The sequence below is a fragment of the Cetorhinus maximus genome, chromosome 8 (genome assembly GCF_964194155.1).
Source record: "Cetorhinus maximus chromosome 8, sCetMax3.hap1.1, whole genome shotgun sequence".
Taxonomy (NCBI): domain Eukaryota; kingdom Metazoa; phylum Chordata; class Chondrichthyes; order Lamniformes; family Cetorhinidae; genus Cetorhinus; species Cetorhinus maximus.
Genome location: NC_135886.1, coordinates 44,315,210 through 44,337,851, shown reverse-complemented (window position 1 = coordinate 44,337,851; position 22,642 = coordinate 44,315,210). Strand labels below are relative to the sequence as shown.

The 22,642-nt window shown below is 42.3% G+C and overlaps 1 protein-coding gene across 3 annotated transcripts in view; it reads right to left on the bottom strand.

Moving 5' to 3' along the window:
• Positions 1-1,779: 1,779 nt before the first annotated feature.
• Positions 1,780-22,642, bottom strand: part of LOC144683586 (translocator protein-like) — a 91,288-nt gene continuing 70,425 nt past the window's right edge. Inside the window, exons 1-4 of one of the 3 annotated variants that reach the window (XM_078546757.1) lie at positions 11,501-11,629; positions 8,830-9,052; positions 7,199-7,337; positions 1,780-3,131 (exon numbers count right to left, since the gene is read on the bottom strand). In XM_078546757.1, the coding sequence (XP_078402883.1) occupies positions 2,958-3,131; positions 7,199-7,337; positions 8,830-9,011 (495 nt within the window). In that variant the 5' untranslated portion in view covers positions 9,012-9,052; positions 11,501-11,629 and the 3' untranslated portion in view covers positions 1,780-2,957. The other 2 variants (XM_078546756.1, XM_078546755.1) reach the window with 2 other exon arrangements.

Sequence of the window (22,642 nt, the reverse complement as noted above, 5' to 3'; positions counted from 1 at the left end):
CAACCCTATCACACACCCAGCTCTCAGGACTCACACATAATATCCATAATCTCCACCTCGATCACACACAGACACACCTACCAATGGTCCGAGCCTCACTCCAACCTCTCACTGTCTCCACATACCCACAGCTATTCAGCTATGGCAGGTACATCACCCAAACACAGTGCTACACAGTCATTGACATTCTGCCTCTCTTTCTTGCAGGACAAGGTGGTACACAATAGAAGGGAGCAGAGCACAGCTGATGGGAGACAAGCACACGTACACTCTAGAGGAGTTAGTTCTCAGTATCATGGGGCCAGCTGTGGCGGAGTCTGTGGCATCCGGCGTCACTAAGAATATTGAGGATAACTGAATGTTCCAGCCTTATGACCCTTCTCAACTTCCAGCTCACCCTCATCCACTGTATGGTCTGATGTGTAAGCTGCTGGATGTGTGACCATAAACTTCTCATTTCCCACACCAACCCCCTTCCCTCACACTAACCTTTCCTTTCTGATTTCTTGCTTTCAGACACCCAAGAACTACCACCTTGCCAGCCACAGGAATCCCAGGAGGAGAGGGGGCAACAGCACAGCACTAATGAAGAGGTCCCGTCATTTGATCTGACACTCACAGCCACCAGCTCAGTCAGATACAGGCACTGCACATACCTTGGAGGCTAATGCAGAGTTGGGAATCAGCATGTGGTTAGGCATCTGGTCATGAGCAGCTGCAGCCAGGGCAGCAGTAAAAGATTGTTTGATTGCCAACTCACCAGAGGGCAAGGTTGCAGACAAGTTCTACTAATTCAGACTCAGATGAGGGCCACAAGGGGATGGCATACAGGAGAACACTGAATAGCACACTGAGATGCTGGGTGCATTGGCTGGCCTCCCAGAGAGCCTCCTGCCACTGTCAAGGGACATGGGAGAGTCAGGCTCCAAGTTAGCAAAGGGCATAGTCCAGAGCTTGCCCCCTCCGCAGCCTCTGCTCCAGCTCCCGGTGATGCTGCAGACCCAGAGACGCAACCACTTCTGCCCCCATACCTGTTACAGCCTTTACGTGGACAGATCACCTCACCCTCCACCCTCCCTGTGAGGATGCAGAAACGCAGACAAATCCAATAACTCACCACAACACCTCCAAAAACATTCTCAAAGACTTCCAGGCACTTTCCAATAGCAGAAGTTCTTTAAAAAATTACCTCACTGGCAATTTGGAACCTTTAAGGAATGCAGGGTCCATCTTGCAACTTAATGCATGATATTTGCAGAGTAACACCCAAAAATGTTGCCTAGGCCAATGTGGTATAAATTTGGTATCCTAACATCCAGCCACCAGTTGGGCTGTTTGACTTCAGAGAGCATTGATTCACAATCTTCTCATGCACCCTGGGGTGCCTTCATGTGTGCCCCAGCAAAAACAGAGCTACAGAGAAGAATTTCTCACCCTCCAAGTCTCGTCCGCCATGGTTTAGTGGCAGGCGGATGTAAAAATACCATGGCACTATTTTAAATAAGAGTAGGGGAGCTCTCTCAATGTTTTGGCCAACATTTATCCCTCAACCAACAATACTTGAATATCATTATCGCATCATTCCTGTTTGAGTGAGCTTGCTGTTTGCAAATTGGCTGTTATATTTCCGATATTACAACAGGGACTCCGTTTCAGGAAAGTACTTAATATGCTGTAAAGTGCTTTGGGACATCCTGAGATTATGAAAGGTGCTCTCCAAGTGCAAATCTTTTTTTTATGGTCAGGTTAATTCAGCTCCCGTGTCTGTTCAGGCAAATCTTGTTCTCATGTACCTTCATTTATTTTTAAAAATGAACGTAATTAATTTATTTTTGGTACAGGAAAATATTTTTTCAATAGGCTTAAAAAAATCAACATCTATTTATCTTAGCTCTGTACATGGTGGTATTGTACTGTACACATATACATCATTATCAATGGCCTCATTTTTGTAATGAATTTATCTGTGAAGATGTTACATATTAATCAGCAACAACATCAAGGAAGTAAAAAGGTCATGCACATTATGGTTAGGTATTTGTGGGATCAAACGTATGTATTGAGTGTATGTTCATGAATGACTGCGACACACAATAGCCCAAGCTCATTGGAAAGTTTATACATTCATTAAGTGGGCATGAAGCCAGTGGATAGCAACACTCAAAATCCAAGCATATGCTAATGCACCGAATCTTACACTCGAGAATTAAGCAGGCACAATCTTTTGAACATATGGACTGCTTCACCATGGTGAGGTTTTAAGTACAAAGGGACGCAGTAACTTTACACTGAATCCAAGGCTGTGTTGTACTAGTAAACATCAAACAAATAGTTAAAATACAACCAGAATATGTAAACCCTCTCCCTGATAATTAGATCAAAGCCTGAACTTTAATGTTCGAACATTAATGTCCAGGCATCAATCCCATACACATCTCTCTATAATCTTCTGCCAATTTTCAAACTTATTCAAACAATTACTGTATTCTTGTTGAGATTTTGGGTGGCAGGGTCTCTGGTCTGATTGATGTAGGATGGCAATAAAAGGAATAATAGATTATATAGGCAGATAGTAGAGGCAATTCATTGTTGTTGCTCAGTAGGAGGCTCGATACTGCAGTGAGAGTGTTAGGGTATTAGAGGGACAAGCTTCACATGGAGCGACTGGCTTTTTCTGGTTGTTCGCCTTTGCTTCGTGCACATGTGTGCAAATACACACGCACACACAAATACATACACATGTGCGCGCACACACACAAACCTGCCAAAAACATTCCTTTGTTTTAAATCCATATTTTGTTAATAAGCATAACAAGTAAAACAAAATAACTACCGCAAGTCATTCCCCCACCCACCCCACCCAGCCCCGCCACACCCCAGGCCGTCTTTTGTGGCGATAGCAAGTTGGGTTGAAAGGACGACTGAAGATGGGTATTTCATCCATTGAAGCTCTTTTCTTAATTCTCCTTCTTATCTGGGTTGTCCCTCCAGATACAATATGTAAGAGCTGAGGCAAGAGTCAGCCAAGCAAGATACGGCACCAGAAGCAGTGACGCCATTTTGTTGATGGGGTACCAGGATACCACCGTGCCCACCACAGTGCCATATAGACAAAGAATATTGATCAAGGCCTAAGGAACCAAAAGAGAAAGAGTAAGATGAAGGGCTCAGATAATTACAATCAAACTTTTAGCTTATGAAACTTCTGAAACATGATCACAATGCACTAGACTAGGCAAAGTCTACACTCGCCAGAAAGGCTTGGACCTTGGACACTAATGCTTTTCAATATCCAAATTGGATCCCAACATCTTCCAGTACAATATCCTCTATTGTGCTTGATGATAGTCCATCCACCCTACCAACAGAACATTTATCAAACCCTTGCCCATTGATTCAGAATGTCAACGTCGATGTAGCTGGGGCAAAAATCTGATCTACTCCCTACTGAGCAAACCTGGGTAGAAAAGGGAACAAATCCAGGACAGAAAAGAGGGTGAATCCATCAAACATTTATAAAACAGAAATATTAAAACTCTTGACAGAAATTAGTTTCTTCCTGAGCCTCACTGCCACTAGTCACCAGATCAAAGGTAAACTAGCAGAAAAGTAAGGCTACACATTTGGACAAACCTTAATACTCGGCCTGTGGATAAAGTAACTAGACGCAGCATTTAACCAGGGGCTTCAAAGCCATCACCAAATCAGAGAAATTGGGAGACATTATACTCTGAATATTTTGGAAGATACTTTGATTTAAAAAACAAATCACAAAACCAGAGCTTAGGGGCAGAATTCAATTTCCATTCCCTGGTATATAAGTAAATTACATGGAAGAAAAGAGAAATATACAATATAGCCATGGTGATCACACTGCTAACTAGATGTCTGTAATCAGTTTACACTTCCAAGAACCAATTAAGAGACCGTGGCTTTGATCAGCTCTGACTTTATCAACCAAAGACTTAACTGCCAAATGGCCAACAAGAACTGGTCCTGGTGAGTTGCTGCCAACAATTTATCTCATTGGCTTCTAATGGAAGCAGTCAGCCTGGTGCCAAGAAAATCAAAAAAGTTAACCAAATAACTTTAATGATGACACACAAGGTCAAAGTTCAACACACTATCTCCCAGTTGATTAAAAATGATCTTTGGAGCTAGTTTTTAATTTTAATTAAAGACCACATTTTCCAGATTGGGCTCCAACCCTGAGATGTAAGGTATATCAGCAGAGGGTGGAGAAAACATGGCATATTCATTCTTAAAATGTCATTATTGTAAAATAAAATGGATGAGGGAATAAGCAAAGCAACTGGGCAGACAGGCAAATAATTTTTTTTAAGTTTTATAAACCTCTAAAAGAGACATTTTACAAAAGCCAAGCAATTTAGTAGAAAGATTTAACCCTGTCAGAGTGAGTTGATGTTCTTTCAGTAGCAGCATTATACTGGAGTGTTGCCAAGTACCATGACACTTTCACTGAAAACTTTAATACATTGGCTGCGCTCATGGCTTCAGAATTCCTTTGGCCATTTTTCCACAGAAAGATTTGGAAAAATTAATTATTTTTAAATGTTCGGTTTTTAAAGCAGAGTGTATTCTCACAGTTTTTTAAAACTGAGTGATACGTGGTTAACATATGGATGAACTACACATCCCTGTAGGGTTTCCCCGTAGGCTCTAAATAATAAGCAATTTGTTAGCAATCGATTAACACTACACACACATCCACATGTTAGGAAGAGTCTGACCTTTCCTGATCTGAGCACAGGAGTTACCCTCTAAGGAAAAACCCTAAACCCATAGCAGCTGATATTAAACTGTTGTGTGTATTTAAATCTTCTAGTTCATTTAGGAAGATTGCAGGTCTACACTCCACTCCATGTTGACATCTTGCTGTGGTACTGAGACAGTGCTCCATTAAGGAGGAATTTCCTGTTCCCATGACACAAGTGAAGAGAAGGGATTCTCTCACTGTCTTGACCAATATTCTTCACACTGTGCCTCCTGCCAATGCATGATGGCTGCACAAGATGGCCGCCGATACCTGACTGCCATGCACACTGCTCCACACATGCGGAAAACCAATAACATCATTCTGCTTTGCTGTGATTGTTTGACCCTTTAAGATCACGTTACTTGAAGACTGTATGGATTTGATTTATCTAACCACGATAAACCAATGACATTGTGCAGATTGTTAATAATGGGACCCTCAGAGAAGCAATGACTGGGAATTATTCACTTAAAAGGTGTTGCCCTAGACACAGGGGGCTATTTGCATACCCCTTCCCATTCATTGCCTGTGTTTATGTAACATCTAATAGTCTACAGCGCTGATTCTGACCAGGCAGGTCCTGATTTTATTGCACTGCTGCCAATCCAGTTTTCAGGATCATGGAGAGAACTCTGGATTGTGCACTTACATCCATACACATGCCTCCCCTTTCTGTGATTAGATTTTAAATGCTTTGAGAGGGCCACTAACGGGCTATCAAGCCATTTTATGTAAGTTCTGGGTAAATTCCTAAAGTGCCCAGTAGCTCCGGGGGATGGGGAATGCTAGTTAAGGAAGCAGGAGTTGTAAAAATCTGTCCTCAACTCCAATAACTGTTTGATAAGCATCTGTGCTCCAGGCCGCAGCCCACTCTGTCACTCGCAATGACATCATGGAGTAAAACACTAGAGCTGCGCATGCACAGCGTTGGCAACAAACACAGCCTATTCTTCATTCGACTGACAGCATCAAAAGCAAATAAACTGTCAATCATTTCTGTTAGTTTGTTGTGTGCAAAATGGTTCCATTAGCATACATAATATACACTTAATTTTAGAGTAATTCATTTTAAGATGTTTCCAGGAGGCATGATAAGGCACAGTATAAGTTGAAGTTATATCACAACTGCAGAAAGCTCTGGTTAGGCCTGCTGTCCTGAGCATCACACCTCGGGAAGGATGTATTTGGCCTTGATGTGAGGTGCAGCTTTACTGCAGTGATACCAGGTCTAAAGGGTTAAGTTATGGTGACAGGTTGTAACTCTTTCGAGTACATTCACAGTTCTTGGTTTTTTTTTCCGGGAGTGGGACATGAACCCACAAACTTCTGACTCAAAGGCGAGGGTGCTATGAACTGAGCCACAGCAGGTTGTATTCTCTTGAATGTAGGAGTCGATCTAATTGGGGTATTTAGGATGATTAAAGAATTTGGTAAGATAAAGAGAAACTACTGCCTCTGGTGGTGGAATCTGCAACAAGGGGCCAAACCTTAAGATTGGAGCTATGGCAGTTCAGAGCTGATATCAGGTAGCACTTCTCCTCACAAGGGCAATGGCCACCTGGAACTCGCGCACCCAAAAGATTGAGGCTGAAATTGGGGATCAAATGAAAATTTCAAAATTAAGATCGATTGATGTTTGCTAGGCAAGTATATTAAGGCACCAAGGTGCGTAGATGGAGCTGAGATACAGGCCAGTCACCAAGGCACAAGTCAGGAGTAGGATAGAGTACTCTCTACTTGCCTGGATGAATGCAGCTCCAAGAACACTCAAGAAGCTCAGCAGTGTCCAAGATAAAGCAACCTGTCCACCACCAGTGCACTGTGACAGCAGTGCGGACCATCTACAGGATGCACATCAGCAACTCACCAAGGCTTCTCTGACAATCTCCCAAACCCGTGACCTCTCTCATCTTGGAGTACAAGGGCAACAGGTGCCTGGGATCACCACTGCCTGCAAGTCACATGTCATCCTGACTTGAAAATATATTGCTGTTCCTTCATTTGTCACTGTGGGAGTACTCTCACCACACAGGCAGCAGCTGCTCATGGTGGAGTTCATTACCACCTTCACAAGGGTAATTCATGGTGGGCGATAAATGCTGGCCTTGCCAATGACGCTCACATCCCATGAATGAATAAATAAAAAAATCTCCAGGGACTGACAAAAGCAAAAAAGGGAGTCCCAAAGAATTAATGAGCAGCATATCTGCTGGGGCCATTGACTACAAGTGACCCTTGGGACTCCTTACAGCGCCATCGGACCAGGAGCTGGTTGCAGTGTAGCAGTGGCAATGGAATGGGAACTGGTTGTCTGTCAGGGGATAATGTGTAGCACAAGAGATCTAAAGTAAGGGAAGAATAAAAAACAATTCTAAAGATGTAAAATAATGGTAATGATCTGAGGAAGACACTGGTACTTACCAGGTTTAATCTGTGCGCCCCAAAGAATACTGGAGTCCATGTCCAATTCAAAATCAACTGAGTTCCATACAGGCCAAAAGGAACGAGTGCTTCACTTGTGAAACCCCCTAGATCTCTCCACACCAAGTAGGAAGCATAACTATGAAAACACCAACAACAATTTATCAGCATGATCAAGAGGCACTTCAATGAGAAAGACATAATTCAAGGATCAATGCGCTGATTAGTCATTCCATCAATGGAATCCTGTTTTCCTAATGCGATTCCTTACTTGGAGCTCTTGGGAGTGATGACTTTATCCTCTACAGTGATGTTCACTTTCATTGTAACATGTTAACTTGGGTACAAGCTACGCTTATGAAAAAGAAAGCATCGGTTTGAGTTAGGGTCAGTGGCTTACTTGCGAGTTAATAACAAATCACCACCAAACAACACCCCGCCCCACTCCATCCACTTGGAATGGGGAATGGTCCATACTGAAGATCAGTATGATCTTCAACTGGCGCTTGTCCCAAGCACAATCCCACTCAAACACCTCTCCTCACACATCCCCCCCTTGTCAAGACCCTCAGCTCATCTCATATCTCTCTCTCTCTTCTGCCTCAATTAAACATTCTCTCTGCTCCATAATTATCTCACGTGATCTGCTCCCTGCCATGGTCCCACCTTGTTCTCTCTCGCTCTCCTTCTCTTCCTCATAGCCCCACCCCATCGTTGCAAGTGCACCACCTGAAGCGTTCACTCCCTCCACCACCAACACACAGTGGCAGCAGTGTGTACTATCTACAAGATGCACTGCCCCTTCAACAGCACCTTCCAAAGCCCCGACCATTACCATCTAGAAGGACAAGGGCAGCAGATGCATAGGAACACCACCACCTGGAAGTTTCCCTCCAAGCCACACACCATCCTGACTTGGAAATATATCACTCCCTTCCTAGCAGCACTGTCGTTGTACCTACTGCTCACTACCACCTTTTCAGGGAAAATTAGGTTTGGGAAATAAATGCTAGCCTTGCTGTCAACAACATCAAATCCCAAAGCAAGGGTAAGAAATAGTTGCTTGGTAGTACACAATTTGAATGTGTTATTGAAGCTTTTTGTCTCTCATTCATCAGGACAAATGCAAAACACAAATTTTTTGGCACTCTTACATTTGGCCTAAAGTGTTTAAGACAAAAAGCTTCTTTGACATATCTCCCTTTTCAGCAATAATGAAAAAAAAATTGCAACTCCAGTAAAGGCAACATGAGAGTTATATGTTGTGTTACAATCATAGGTGCATTATCTGATATTATACAAACTAAACACAGTCATACAATGGTGTAAATGGGATCAGCTACTGTAAACTTGCAGCACATCATATATGTCTCATTTACATCAATTGCCTTGTCTCACACTCTTGTCACTAGGCACTGTACTGCTTTGATTAGAGCTGTGCCATACTGGACACTGTCAGTTCACCAACATTACCCCACAGAGTGTTAGATCACATACTTATGCTCTTGTGCTAGGAGTACATGTCACTGAAAGCACATAGCAGAGTCCCAATAAATCCTGACGCCAACGTTGTGTAGAATATTTCCCATTGCTTTCCTCATCATAATGAATTATAACAAAACTGTACTCACCCCATTCCCGTGTATAAAGTGGTCCACACCACAGGGATCATCTTACTGGGTGGCCGCCATGATGGCTTCTTCAGGTTCTCAAACCATGTAGGCACTTGTGACCTTGTCAAGTACCAGCCAAAGAAACCTCCAACATGGGGTAGTGTGGCAAATCCAGCAATCTGTGCCCACACAGGTGCCATGCTTTCCAGAATCACTGAAGGGGACAGATGTTTCTGGTTTCCTAAGAAAAGTTGATAAATATAAAATATGTTTGAGCAGTGTATTTCACTGCACTTCTCAACATACTTACTGAATTCTACTAATACAGTACGTGATGTCAATTCAAGGGAAGCAGCAAATGGAAGTGGCTGATGTAGTTGCATTCAACATTTGAATTTGCCCACAGTAGTAGACCCAGCCACAGGTTTCTTTTTAATTCTTTCATGGGATGAGGGCATCACTGACAAGGCCAGTATTTGCTGCTTGTCTCTAATTGCTCTTGAACTGAGTGGCTTGCCCCAACATTTCAGAGGGCAGTTAAGAGTCAACCACATTGCTGTGGGTCTGGAGTCACGTGTAGGCCAGACTGGGTAAGGATGGCAGATTTCCTCCTCCTAAAGGCCATTAGTGAACCAGATGGGTTTTTACAACAATGGTCACCATTACTGAGACTAGCTTTTCAATTCCAGATTTATTAATTGAATTTAAATTCCACCAGCTGCCGTGGTGGGATTTGAACCCTTGTCCGAAAACATTAGCCTGAGCCTCTGAATTACTGGTCCATTACCGCTATGCCACATTCTCTTTGAATGGAACAGTTTGTTTAAAGTAATATTTTGCACTCTGCAGCCTTAACTCAACACAAAAGCCACAGGCAGAACCTAGTCTTAGCTGCACTATTAATGAATTATAAGACATGGTCACCTTACACCATTCTCTAGGGAATAATCAAAGCTAAGGAAGATCTTGCATTTATGTAGCACCTTTCACATCCTCAGGACATCCACAAAGCACTTCACTGCCTATGAAATACCTTTGAATTGTTGTCACTGTTGTAATGTACAGAAGCACAGCAGCCAATTTACACACAGCAAGCTCCCCACAAACAGTATGAAATAATGATCAGATATTCTTGTTTAGTGATGCTTGTTCAGGGATAAGCATATACAAGGAGAACTCTCCTGGTCTTTTTCAAATAGTGTCATGAGATATTCTATATGTAACTGAGACCAGAAGGGACCTAGGTTTAATATCTCAGCTGAAAGATAGTACTCCAACAATGCAGTACACCCTTGGTACTGCACTGAATTGTCAGCCTAGATTTTTGTACTCAAGTTTCTGGAGTGGGCCGTGAACCTATGACCTTGCAGCTCAGAGGAAAGATGCTATTACTGAACTAAGGACAACACGTGAGCTGAGAGGCCAAACCTCTTCAATTTTGTTGCGGGGGGGAGAACAGGGACTGTAGTGGTTCAAGAAGGCAGCTCACCACAACCTTCTCAAGGGCAACTAGGGATGGGCAGCGAAGGCCCAGCCAGTGAAGCCTACATCCTATGAGTGAATAAAAAAAAAACTTTTTCAGATATGGACTCCTTCCTACATCTGATGCCTGCTATTCAGGCTTACATAAGTCTGCCGTACGGCACTTTCAAGGGATGGACTTTCCTCAGGCGCTACTCCCCAGCTCAGCCGGCGGAAGCTCCCTGTCCGTTTATATCAGGGGGACTTGAACCATCAGTGACCTTGATGAGTGGCCCGTTACAGCACAAGGAGGAGATCATCACTCCAACTCCAGCATTGAAGCAGCCAGGGTTATTGTTGCTTTGAAGGTCCACTGGGGTGCAGTGCCTCTCTGCTCTCCCCTCACACAACCCTAAATCTACAAAACATTACAATATATCTGTTATTTAAAAACCCGTGTGTAATAAAATTAACGCGGTGAGTCTGGTCTGGAGAGCTGGGAGCTCTGCTCTATCACTCTGCAAACGCGTGCATTTACTCCAAGTTATTAATTGGGGAGCGCGAGAACTCATTGGGAGTGATTGAGGCGAGAAGTGAAAACAGTTCAAAATTGTCATCTCAGTTTTTTAAACAATCAGTAATGCGGACGGACAGCAGTAACACTGGAATTTCATTTGAAGGTTCACAAGAGCAGTTCCCTTCATTTCCAAGTTTTACTGCTTTCCTTCCGGGAAGGGACTCAGTTCTCAGTAAATGGGGGGTTTAAGAGATCCCTCTCTGTCTAGCCCAGACTGGGGAAACTCCAGCGCAGAGACTCCGTCCTGGAGACCCGGAAAAGACATGCTGAGCCTCTCACTCTGACACACACTGTCCGTCCTCTCAATGTCATTCGCCAGTGAGTTCAGCCCAGGCTGCAGAGCAGTAGCTCCTTGCCCAAAGCTGCTAACTCCACACCTTCCTTACCTTCAGCGAAGTTCCGAGTGCGTGTGTAACCCCCAAACACTAAACCAGGAACAAGAACGGAAAGGGTTTGCGGTAAATGTCTGGGGCCGCCGCCCATGCACTGACGTCGTAGCGGCTGACTTAACCCAGCCCGAGTTGGAATCTGTTTGGTGAACTGTGTGTCTATTAGACTCCAACACACCAGTCCTTGAGGACTGGAGGGATAAATGTTTTAGAAAATGACATGTTAGTAAAATACATTTACTAATTTGCTAAACACACTGACATTTCCTCCCTCCAGTGAACACATCTCCAAATCCACAGTCAGAACCAACAGATGATGATCATTTTCCCTTGCTGGAATCTTGCTGTGCTGCTGAGTCTGTCTTCATAAGTGTCTGCCGTTCTACAAGTCATTCTTTGCTGGTCGAGCTTTTCCGAATGTCCCGAGGGTGCAAAGCTCTGTAGAACTGCAAATTCTTTATCCCATCCATCCATCCAATTGGCAGCTCTGTAATTTGTCATACTGGTCTTACTGTCATACACTTCAGGGATGGCGGTCTTCTTAAGCTGAACCTTAAGAGGGAGCCATCAGCCAAGAAGTTGCTTCCAACATATAAAATTAATGAAATTTTTAAAAATGCTACGTAAGGATATCGATCAGCGAAACACAAAATGCAAATTTGATTAACTGTTTCCTCCAGAGGTTTCAACAAAGTTGTAATAATAGTAGCTTTAAGGAATATAGTGACTGCAGCTTTAAGACTTATTGTGTTGTATAGTATCACATGGCAGTGTGAACGAATCAGCTCCAAGTGCAGGGAACCTTAGAGTAGGAATTCTTCTAGTTGTGGAGCTTGATAGAAGCATGTAACAGCTGCTGTAGCCTGTAAATAAAATTTGATGTTTCTAATGAGAAACCTGTGGAAAATCAAGTCCATAACAAAAAACCAACTTTTCAATAAATTTGCAAATTACTACTAAAATAGGAGGATTAATACTATGAGGTTTCACAGTCACTGCTCGGGCTTCTCAGCGTATATATTTTTTCCTTTATTCTTTCACAGGATGTGGGTGTCACTGGCAAGGCCAACATTTATTGCCTATCCTTACTTGCCCTTGAACTGAGTGGCTTGCTAGGCTATTTCAGAGGGCAGTTAAGAGTCAACCAGATTGCTGTGGATCTGGGGTCACATCTAGGCCAGGCCAGGTAAGGACAGCAAATTTCCTTCCCTAAAGGACATTAGTGAACCAGATAGGTTTTTACAACAAAAAAAAAATGAGTTTCATGGTCATCATTACTGAGACTAGCTTTATATTCCAGATTTATTATTTGAATTTAAATTCCACCAGCTGCCATGGTGGGATTTGAAATTATATCCCCAGAGCATTAGCCTGGGCCTCTGGATTACTAGTCCCACGACATTACCGCTATGACACTATCCCCCACACTGGAATATTACAAGTGCTGGCCATAATCTTCTATCCTCTGAAATTAAGAGGTGGAAAGTAACAGGCAGTGCCCTGTGATTTCCTGGAATAAACAGTGATGTGTGGTCTCTCAAAAATTGTCTAACGATGTCCTGGCTAATATTTATCACTCAATCAACTTAAAGAAAACAGATTCTCTGGTCATTAAGACATTGCTGTTTGTGGGAGCTTGCTGTGCAAAAATCGACTATCACATTTCTTACATTACAACAGTGACTACACTACAAAAGTACTTCATTGGCTGTAAAGCACTTTGAGATGTCCAGTGTTTGTGAAAGGTGCTATATAAGTCTTTTTCATTCAGATTGCCTTAGTGGAAATATGCTCACCTCTAAGTCAGAAGGTCTTGGGTTCATGGCGCATAACAGAACTAGACCATACTTGGCACTTCCAGTGCAGTACCAAAGGAGTACTGTGTTGCTAGAGGAGCCATTCTACAAATAAGATGTTAAATTAAGGCTCATCTGTCTGTTCAAGTGCATATAAAAGATCAAATTGCACTATTCAAAAAAGAATATGGGTGTTCACCTAGTGTCCTGATCCTCAATCAACATCACTAAAAACAAATTAACTAGACTTCAGGCCAGTAATGTTCAGGAGATCACAAATTGGACACCAAATTTACTAAATAACAGTGGCTTCATCAATCAGAAATAATTCATTTGGTGTGAATTGATTCCCTCACTGTGTGATAAGATGCTGTTGCTTTTTTCTATTATGCATTGTTTGACAGAAATTCATCAGAATAATCCTGCTTTTACATTGTACATCAGTGACATCCTGGTCGGTTTGAAACAGCCTGAGGATTTGACTGAGTGACGATGGATGTCAGCAGAAATGTAAAAGCATTTGCAGTAAAACCTCACCAATAAAGATTTGTTAAACTCTGGTAACATGCTATATCACCACCTGCATCTGCATTATTAATAGCTATTGCTCTTAACAATCGCATCCTAACCCACATCAAGTCCTATTCATTTATCACATCTCAGGCAGCTGACGTACAAGTGGTTCCCAATACAGAAAAGCCTCAATTTTAAAATTCTCATCTGGTTTTCAAATCTTTTCCTATCTCTGTAACTTAGGCCAGCCCTACAATCCTCCAAAATCCCTACACACCTCCAATTCTGACTTTCATCACTTCACCATTGACAGCCATGCCTTCAGCCTCCTAGCTGCGCCCTGGAATTCCCTCCCTAAACTTTTTCGCTTCTCTACCTCTCTTCCTCTCTTTCCTCCTTTAAAACACTCCTTAGCTTTTGATCACTTCTCCCAATATCTCTCTATGTTGTATGTGTCTATCTTTATTTGATAAAGTTTCAGGCGAGTATTGTGAAACATTTTACTGCATTAAAGGGATTTTATAAATGCAAGATGTTAAGACAGGCAATGGTGCCAGTTGGCAGAGGTTCAATAATCAAACCTGTTTCCAACAGCACCATTGTGCAAGGGGTCAGTAGAAATACAAAATCCTACATGCAATTTTGTGAGTAAAATCTACCATTGCAATATAAAAATGGCATGAGAATGCAGTTTAAGATGTGAACGCAAATGTCTTTCAAGGTCATAAACAAACCTAATTACATGAATATCAAATCCATTGACCAAGGTTAGAACAAGTGATACATTATCTAACCTCACAAAGTTAGAAACAACATAGTATTGCATATTTTTATAATATTAGACACTGCATTTTGCAAAGTCATAACCACGTGTTATTGTATGATCACATTTAAAAATATGTAACATGATTACATAATTTGCAAATACATGTTATATTGTGCCAGGTTTAATATAGTGATGTATTATTAAAAATTATAGATATAAATATTTGAAATTTCAATATTAAGTAACAGGTATGCGATATATTCAGTGTGTTATTTTCTTGGATGGAAGGGACATGCAGTCCACTTTAAGGATACAGAATAGTATCACCATGAAGAGAGTGATGAGAATGAAATTGTGTTTTATTTCTCCATGACACAGTCTGTAGTGCTGTGAACAAACTGCCCTACCTGACAGAATGTGACATTGTATTTTCTATTACAAAGAATGGAACTATCTGAGCATCAGGAACATTTGTTCCATCAGAGTTTAACTTAACTGGACTTTACTCCATTAAACTCATATTTCCCCCTTTTTCTCCTGGTTGAGCCTATTCTTGGCTGGAAATTGGTCTTTTGGTCTCTTGCGTAAGTGAGTAATTCTTCATATGTGAGCATTGGCATGAAACTGCAGGCAGGCTATTCGACTGTGTGGCATGATCCTATTCCACTCGACATCCGCACTCAATAGCCATAACTGAATAGTAATCAGAATCAGGAGCTCTTGTTCATTTTTACCCTCCACCAAACTGAGGGCTCTGAGCATGTCTGATAGAATGCTAACTGGTCTCCCACTTGAAGTCAACAAATTTAACACAAATCAGGAACCGAACATGGGACTTTCAGGGTTCTCTGGCTGCAGTCCCGGCAGCGTCAGAAGCTGAGGGGGACAGGATTGGGACTGCAGGCAGCCCCTGGATCCTAAATCCCAGGATACCAGGTAAATAAACATATACACAAATGCAAACGCACACAAACACTATGTGGTGCATCTACCCACACAACCTTTGGGGAGTCTTTATTTTATTTTAAGTTAGTGCGATATTACAGTCCTAACAAGGCATCATCTGAAAATGCTCCCAGAATTTGTTCAACAAGTGGCATTGACAGTCTCGTCCACTTTTAGACGCTAGGTGGCAATACCAACCAATTAGCAGGGCTACCACAATACTGTGCTTAACAGAAAATGCTAGAAATACTCAGCAGGTCAAGCAATATTTGTGGAGAGAAACAGAATTAAAAATTCAGGTTGTGATGACCCTTCATCAGAAGCATCACAGATGCTGCCTCAATTGCTAAGTATTTCTAGCATTTAATTTCAGATTTACAGCGTCTGCAGTGTTTTGCTTTTCTGCTACAATACTTATTTGTGCAACATTGCACAAACATTTAAACAGGATTTCTTCCTCTTGCACATTCTTTCAAACCATTTTAAAAAGGTCTATTCGCCATTTATTTGTTTCCTGTTGATGCTTGTAATCATATAACATTTTGTTATTGACTTTAAAATTCTCATCCTGGTTTTCAATTCTCTCCATGGCCCCACACAATCTCTGTAATCCCCTCAAGCCTGCAACCCTCCAAAAGACCTGCACTCCATTTACTCTGGCTTCTTGTACATCCATGAGTTTTGCCATTGGCGACCACGTACCTTGAGCTGTCTAGGCCCTAAACTCTGGAATTCCCTCCCTAAACCTCCCCAACTCTCAACCTGTCTCTTCTCCTTTAAGATACTCCTTAAAAACCTACTTCTTTGACCAAGTTTTGGGTCCTTTGTTCTAATATCTATTTTTATTTTGTTTGATTGTGCTCCTGTGAAATTCCACAGGATGTTTCACCATATTAAAGGCAGTAATATATATATATATATGTATATAAAATATGTATAATATATAGACACATACACATAAAAATACCACACAAACACACACAAAAACACAAACAGAAACTCACACACAAAAAACACAAACACACATACATAAACACATACACAAATACAAACACACACAAACATACATGCAAACACACAAATACAAAACACACACACAAACACATACACAAGTTTCACTGTTGTAAGCAGTATGAGTGTTTTATTGTACTGAAAGCTTTTGAAACATTCTTATATGAACATCAAGTACTATAAAAATGACAAAACAATCAATCTGTTTCCTTAATTTATTACATAGGAACATAGGGATACGAAGGACATGACCCCCGAGCTGTAAGAATATAAAAAAGCTAAGCCTCAAACCACACACACAGGTGAACTGTACAGGCAATAATGGGTTAACTGCAACTCACAGAGGGGTGAGCTAACTGAAATGCTAGAGACTGAGAGAGCCATAATCATGGACAATGGCACAGGACAACTGCCATTACATTGCATAATTAATTCCATCCTTCATGTGGGAGGAAGTCCCGCCTTAAAGAGCTCTAGTCCCTGCAGCGCCAGAAGCTGCAGTGGACAGGACTTCCTGGAGCCTAAGTCCCAGGATTTCAGGAAAATGTAAGTTTTGGGGATCTCAGGGCAGGGAAGGTAAGGAAGGCCTGTTGTGTGGGGGCGGGGGGGGGAGGGGGGGTGTGGATTGGGCTGTCAGGGGTTAGGCAGGGGAAAGAGAGTTGTCAAGCAGTTACTGGGCCTTAAGGGGGGGGTCTGCTCAAGGTTAAAAGGGGGTTTCTGGTGGAAGCTCCCACCCCTTCACGATCGAAGCCTAAATTCGATTATTTTCGGGCTTCCCCCATACCCAGGAACTCCTCTCGCCAGCCTAAACATTGAGGCTGTGTGGGAATTGGCCTTTAAGAGGTCAATAACTGGCCACTTAAGGGCTTCAATTGGGGCAAGGCCGGGCGGCCCATCCGAGGCCTTGCCCGCCCCAGCGTAAAATCACTGAGAGATTGGGGCAGGCAGGAACCCAGCGGGTAGCCCATCTGTACTATTTCACTCTCAGCCCCCACCTACAAAACCCGCTGGGAAGAGACTGTAAAATTTAGGCCCACCTTTGCACAACCTAGCTCTAATTTTAAGTTTACACCCTCGTGTTCTGGGTTCCCCCACTAGAGGAAATAGTTTCTCTCCAACCAACCCATAAATTCCTCTAATCATCTCAAAAATTCCAGTTAGATCACCTCTTAATTTTCTGTACTCAAGGGAATACAAGCCTAATCTATGTAATCTGCTCTCATAATTTAACCCTTTCAGCCTCCATGAGACTTTGCAACATGAGAAGTTGAAGGTTTCAACGCCATGCAAATTGAGCCCAGTAAAAGCTGACAGAAGTTGGCTGTTTGGATAGGTGGTTCACACTCTCCAGCTGAAAATCCTGTGGGCAAAAACAACTTAAACTGAAGAATGTGGGAAAAGGTCTAACTAACCTGGCAGGCTGCAAGATGCACCGCCCCAGGAAATTCTGGGCTATTGTGTTCTGTAAAAGTATTTGATCATTTTAATCTGTAGCCTTTCATACGTAATTTCTAACCCTATTCCCAACCAAATATTTATCCAGTTCCCTTTTTAAGGGAACTGTCAACCTCAACTGATTTTGATAGTAAGGTATTCCCAATATTCAATATCCTGTGGAAAACAATCGACGTCACAGTGCAAGTTAGACACATGGCACGGGGAATATTTGTCCAATAATTTTTCCCCTCCCCCACTCGGCTATCTTTATTTGTTCTGAAGATAGACATTAATTTGAGATCAGAATTCTTGTTGACTAATGTTTATTAAGTAAATGGCAATCTATTGGAGCAATTCCAAAAGAACTCTTAAAGTTAGGGACAGTAATAAAGTAAGTTGACAATACTGCAACTCGACTATTACTACATTTTAAATCACAAAGTGCTAATATTTTTATTGATCATTTCTGTAGGTTTAACAACAGCATTTTTGCCATTTACAATTATTGCCACTAGATTCCACATGAGCAAACATTATTCTTTGTGCTTTCTGACGTTGTACTCGTCTGTGCTATAAAACTATTCTCCAGCACCATAAACTCCTCTGTATATTAGGGCTAAAGGTTGCCAACTCAAACACTGTGCGCCAATGCTGTGCTCTTCAGCACCTGTTGTATAGCAATACTTTGGTTGCCTGCACTACATATTATGGGATGCTAGGCCTATTGAACGCTGCAAAGTGCATCTGTAGCACTCCAAGAGAGTGCACATATTCTATGCTAGGCTCATTCGTTCATTTTCAGTATATTTTGTTTTTCCTTTCTTCTCTTGAGCACAAAGATGCCTCGCTGAGGTTCAACTCCATAAGTAGCAGTTGCCCTCGATACCCAGTGACCATTATTTATATGTGAGCTTTGAACGGGAATATTGACAGATTATGAACTGAGGGGAGCATCATGGCTGAGTCTATTTCTTTCCCTACCCAGAGCCCACACCCATATTTTATTAATAAAGCAAGCTAAATTTTATCATCCGACATGATGAACAGCTTTGAGATCATGAAAGTTCCTGGTGATGCGGCCACACCTGTTCAAACAACTAAACTTTGCCGACAAGGCAAATTTGTACCAGAAAGGGTGACAGAGATTGTGCTAATCTGAGGGAGGGTTTCTCTGAATATAAAGAAAGATCAACCAATTGTTTAGCATCTGTATCAGGAGCAAAATGAATGAAAATGCAAAATAAGGTGACATCGCCCAGTCACATAGTAACGATCCGTAATAATTCTCTCACTGGCATTATCTGGGAGAATAGCATTCTAAAAAGCATCAAACTGCTCTTTAGTATTTTGCTGGAATGAACTGTGATGTACCAGATAGCACGGGGTTCTCGCCCCACTTCATGTGTTATAAAAATTCCACAGACTCCCTGTAACACAACACAAATATTTTTGCTATTTCAAAATTGGTTGTACAATTATTATCAAAAATGGACGTTGCTTGACGTTATGTATTTCATGTTTGGTAATATAATGTCTCTGCAATTGGGGGGTTCCAAAGATTCATTAGACAGTGTTTATTCACAAATTATACACCGCGTTTTGGGGTATATCTCCACTTCCAGTACAAAAAAGACTGAAATGCAAGAAATTGTCTTTATATTTGTTTAATTTAATAGACCGATGGCAGCTTTATATTTTTCACTCACACCTCCATCACTTCAGTGCTCTTCAGTCGTTATGGCTGAACTTGATGAAGGAAATTTGGTAGGTTCTGTTGTTTTGAAGGTGATGGTCAATTTAAAATTTATCCATATCTGGTATTGTGTGCGCTTGCGAAGATTTTTCCTGTTCTTTGTAATTTATCTTGCTCCCACTGAAATAGCACTATTACACCTTATTATGTAACCTGCGAATGCGTTAATTTCTATGCTTTCAGCATGTAATAAACATGCACCAACTAGAGGTGTGTCTAAATGCCAGCTTCGCTCACATCCTGAGACTCAAAATATATCTTAAAAATATCCCAGCCCTCACCCCAAATGGTGAGTAGAGCATGACAGGCCCAATCACAAGCAGTGACCAAATAATCAGATACCCCATGTGAATCAATGAAAAGTGCAGGAGGGCATGCCAGGAGCAGCACCAGGCATAACTAAAAATGAGGTGTCAACCTGGTGAAGCTAAAACACAGGACTACTTGCATCCCATACAGCATAAGAAGCAAGCAAAAGACAGAGCTAAGCGATTCTACAACCAATGGATCAGGACTAAGCTCTGTAAGTCCTGACACATCCAGTCGTGAATGGTGGTGGACAATTAAACAACTCACTGCAGGAGGAGGCTCCACAAATATCCCCATCCTCAATGATGAGGGAGCCCAACACATCAGTGCAAAAGATAAGGCTGAAGCATTCTTCAGCCAGAAGTGCTGAGTGTATGATCCATCTTGGCCTCCTCTGGGGGTCTCCAACATCACAGATGCCAGTCCTCAGCCAATTCGATTCACTCCATGTGATATCAAGAAGCAGCTGAAAGCAGTGGATACTGCAAAGGCTATGGGCCCTGACAACATTCTGGCAATAGTACTGAAGACTTGTGCCCCAGAATTGCCGCACCCCTAGCCAAGCTGTTCCAGTACAGCTACAACACTGGCATCTACCCAGCAATGTGGAAAATTGTCCAGGTATGTCCTACACACAAAAAGCAGCACCAATCCAACCAGGCCAATTACTGCTCCATCAGTCTACTCTCCATCATCAGTAAAGTGAAGGAAGGAGTCATCAACAGTGCTATTAAGCGACACTTGCTTAGCAATAACTTGTTCACTGACACTCAGTTTGGGTTCCGCCAGGGCCACTCAGCTCCTGACCTCCTTACAGCCTTGGTTCAAACATGGACAAAAGAGCTGAACTGCAGAGTTGAGGTGAGAATGACTGCCCTTGACATCAAGGCCGCATTTGATTGAGTGTGGCATCAAGGAGCCCTAGCAAAACTGGAGACAATGGGAATCAGGGGAAAACTCTATGCTGGTTGGAGTCATACCTAGCACAAAGGAAGATAGTTGTGGTTGTTGGAGGTCAGTCATCTCATTGCTAACAAGAAAGAATCTAACCATCACCCCTTGACATTCAATGTCATTACCATTGCTGAATTTCCCACTATCAACATCCTGGGGGTTACCGTTGACCAGAAATTGAACTGGACCAGCCATATAAATACTGTGGCTACAAGAGCAGGTCAGGAGCTTGGAATCCTGCGGTGAGTAACTCACCTCCTGACTCCCCAAAGTCTGTCCACCATTTACAGGGCACAAGTCAGGAGTATGATGGAATACTCTTCTCTTGCCTGGATGGGTGCAGCTCCAACAACACTCAAGAAGCTTGTCACCATCAAGGACTATACAGCCTGCTTGATTGGTAGCCCATCCACAAAAATTCACTCCCTCCACCACTGACACACAGTGGCAGCAGTGTGTACCATCTACAAGATATACTGCATGAATTCACCAAGTCTCCTTGGACAGCACCTTCCAAACTCACGACCACTGCCAACTAGAAGGACAAGGGCAGCAGGCACATGGGAACACCACCACCTGGAAGTTCCCTTCCAAGTCACTCACCATCCTGACTTGGAAATATATCGCCGTTCCTTCACTGTCGCTGGGTCAAAATCCTGGAACTCCCTTTCTAACAGCACTGTAGGTGTACCTACACCACGTGGACTGTAGCGGTTCAAGAAGGCAGCTCACCACCACCTTCTCAAGGGCAATTAGGGGTGGGCAATAAATTCTGGTCTAACAAGCAATGAACCACATCCCATGAATGGATAAAAAAGAAGTCAGCAAAGTATTAGATACTCCAGGTGGATGAACAAAGGATCAGGTACCCCAACCCCTTCTGTTTCTGTAGATGATGGCTGAATTCCTATTTTTCAGTATGTGCTCTGTTGTAGTAATTTGCTTTTTACCTCCCTAGAAAGGGGATGCTTTGATAAGTCACATAGTGAACTTGAACCGCATTACTTCCCAGTTCTAGGGATGTGCTGCGCAATGAGTTTCCAGGCTCAATCCTCTGCCTCACGAGTCATTGGACCGGCCGTGGGCAGATGTCCAAATAATAACCCGAGCACAGCTGGATTCTGGATAAGGGAAAGTAGAGCCCGTGGAAGAGGTTGGGTCCATGGGATGTTGGAGGGGAAGGGCCAGAGTGCAACTGCTTGAGTACTTTGCATCTGTCTTTACCAAGCAAGAAGATGCTGCCAAAGCCATAGTGAAAGACATGATAGTTAAGACACTGGAGGGAAAAAATGGATAAACAGGAGGTCCTACAAAGGGCGGCTGTACTTAAAGTTGATAAGTCACTGAGACTGGATGGGATCTATCCAAGGATGCTGAAGGAAGAGTGTCGGAAGTATAATAATTTTCATAATATTTTTCTGGTTTATTGTGAAGTAGGTTTATGCGTGTGATTATAGTTGGGTCTGTCTGTGTGATTTGATTACATTTGCAGTCAAGTAGACTGCAAGCTTGAAATCATCAAAAGAAGCTAGGTATAGAAATATACTTGACATGCTAATGAGTAAACATGGATGCTGGCTTAGCATGTAAGGTGAGAAGGGAATTTACATTTTTAGATAAATGAAGGGATTTTGGATTTCAAAGGGATCTTACTCATTTACAACTAGCCAGATAAGCAAGGATAAGCTGTGTTATTTTTCCCAAAGGTTGGCAACAATATTGGCAACATGAAAGTTTTTATATTATGAGGAAGATACAGTTTCAAAAACATATGGAACAATAGAATTTACATATTAAAAAGAGAGAAACATATATAAAGGAGAATGAAAGGCTATGTGAGAGAAGGCCATGTAAGATCTAACAGGGATGTATAAAACAGCCTTCAAGAAGCCTCCAGCCATTTGTGCATAAGTCTGCTGT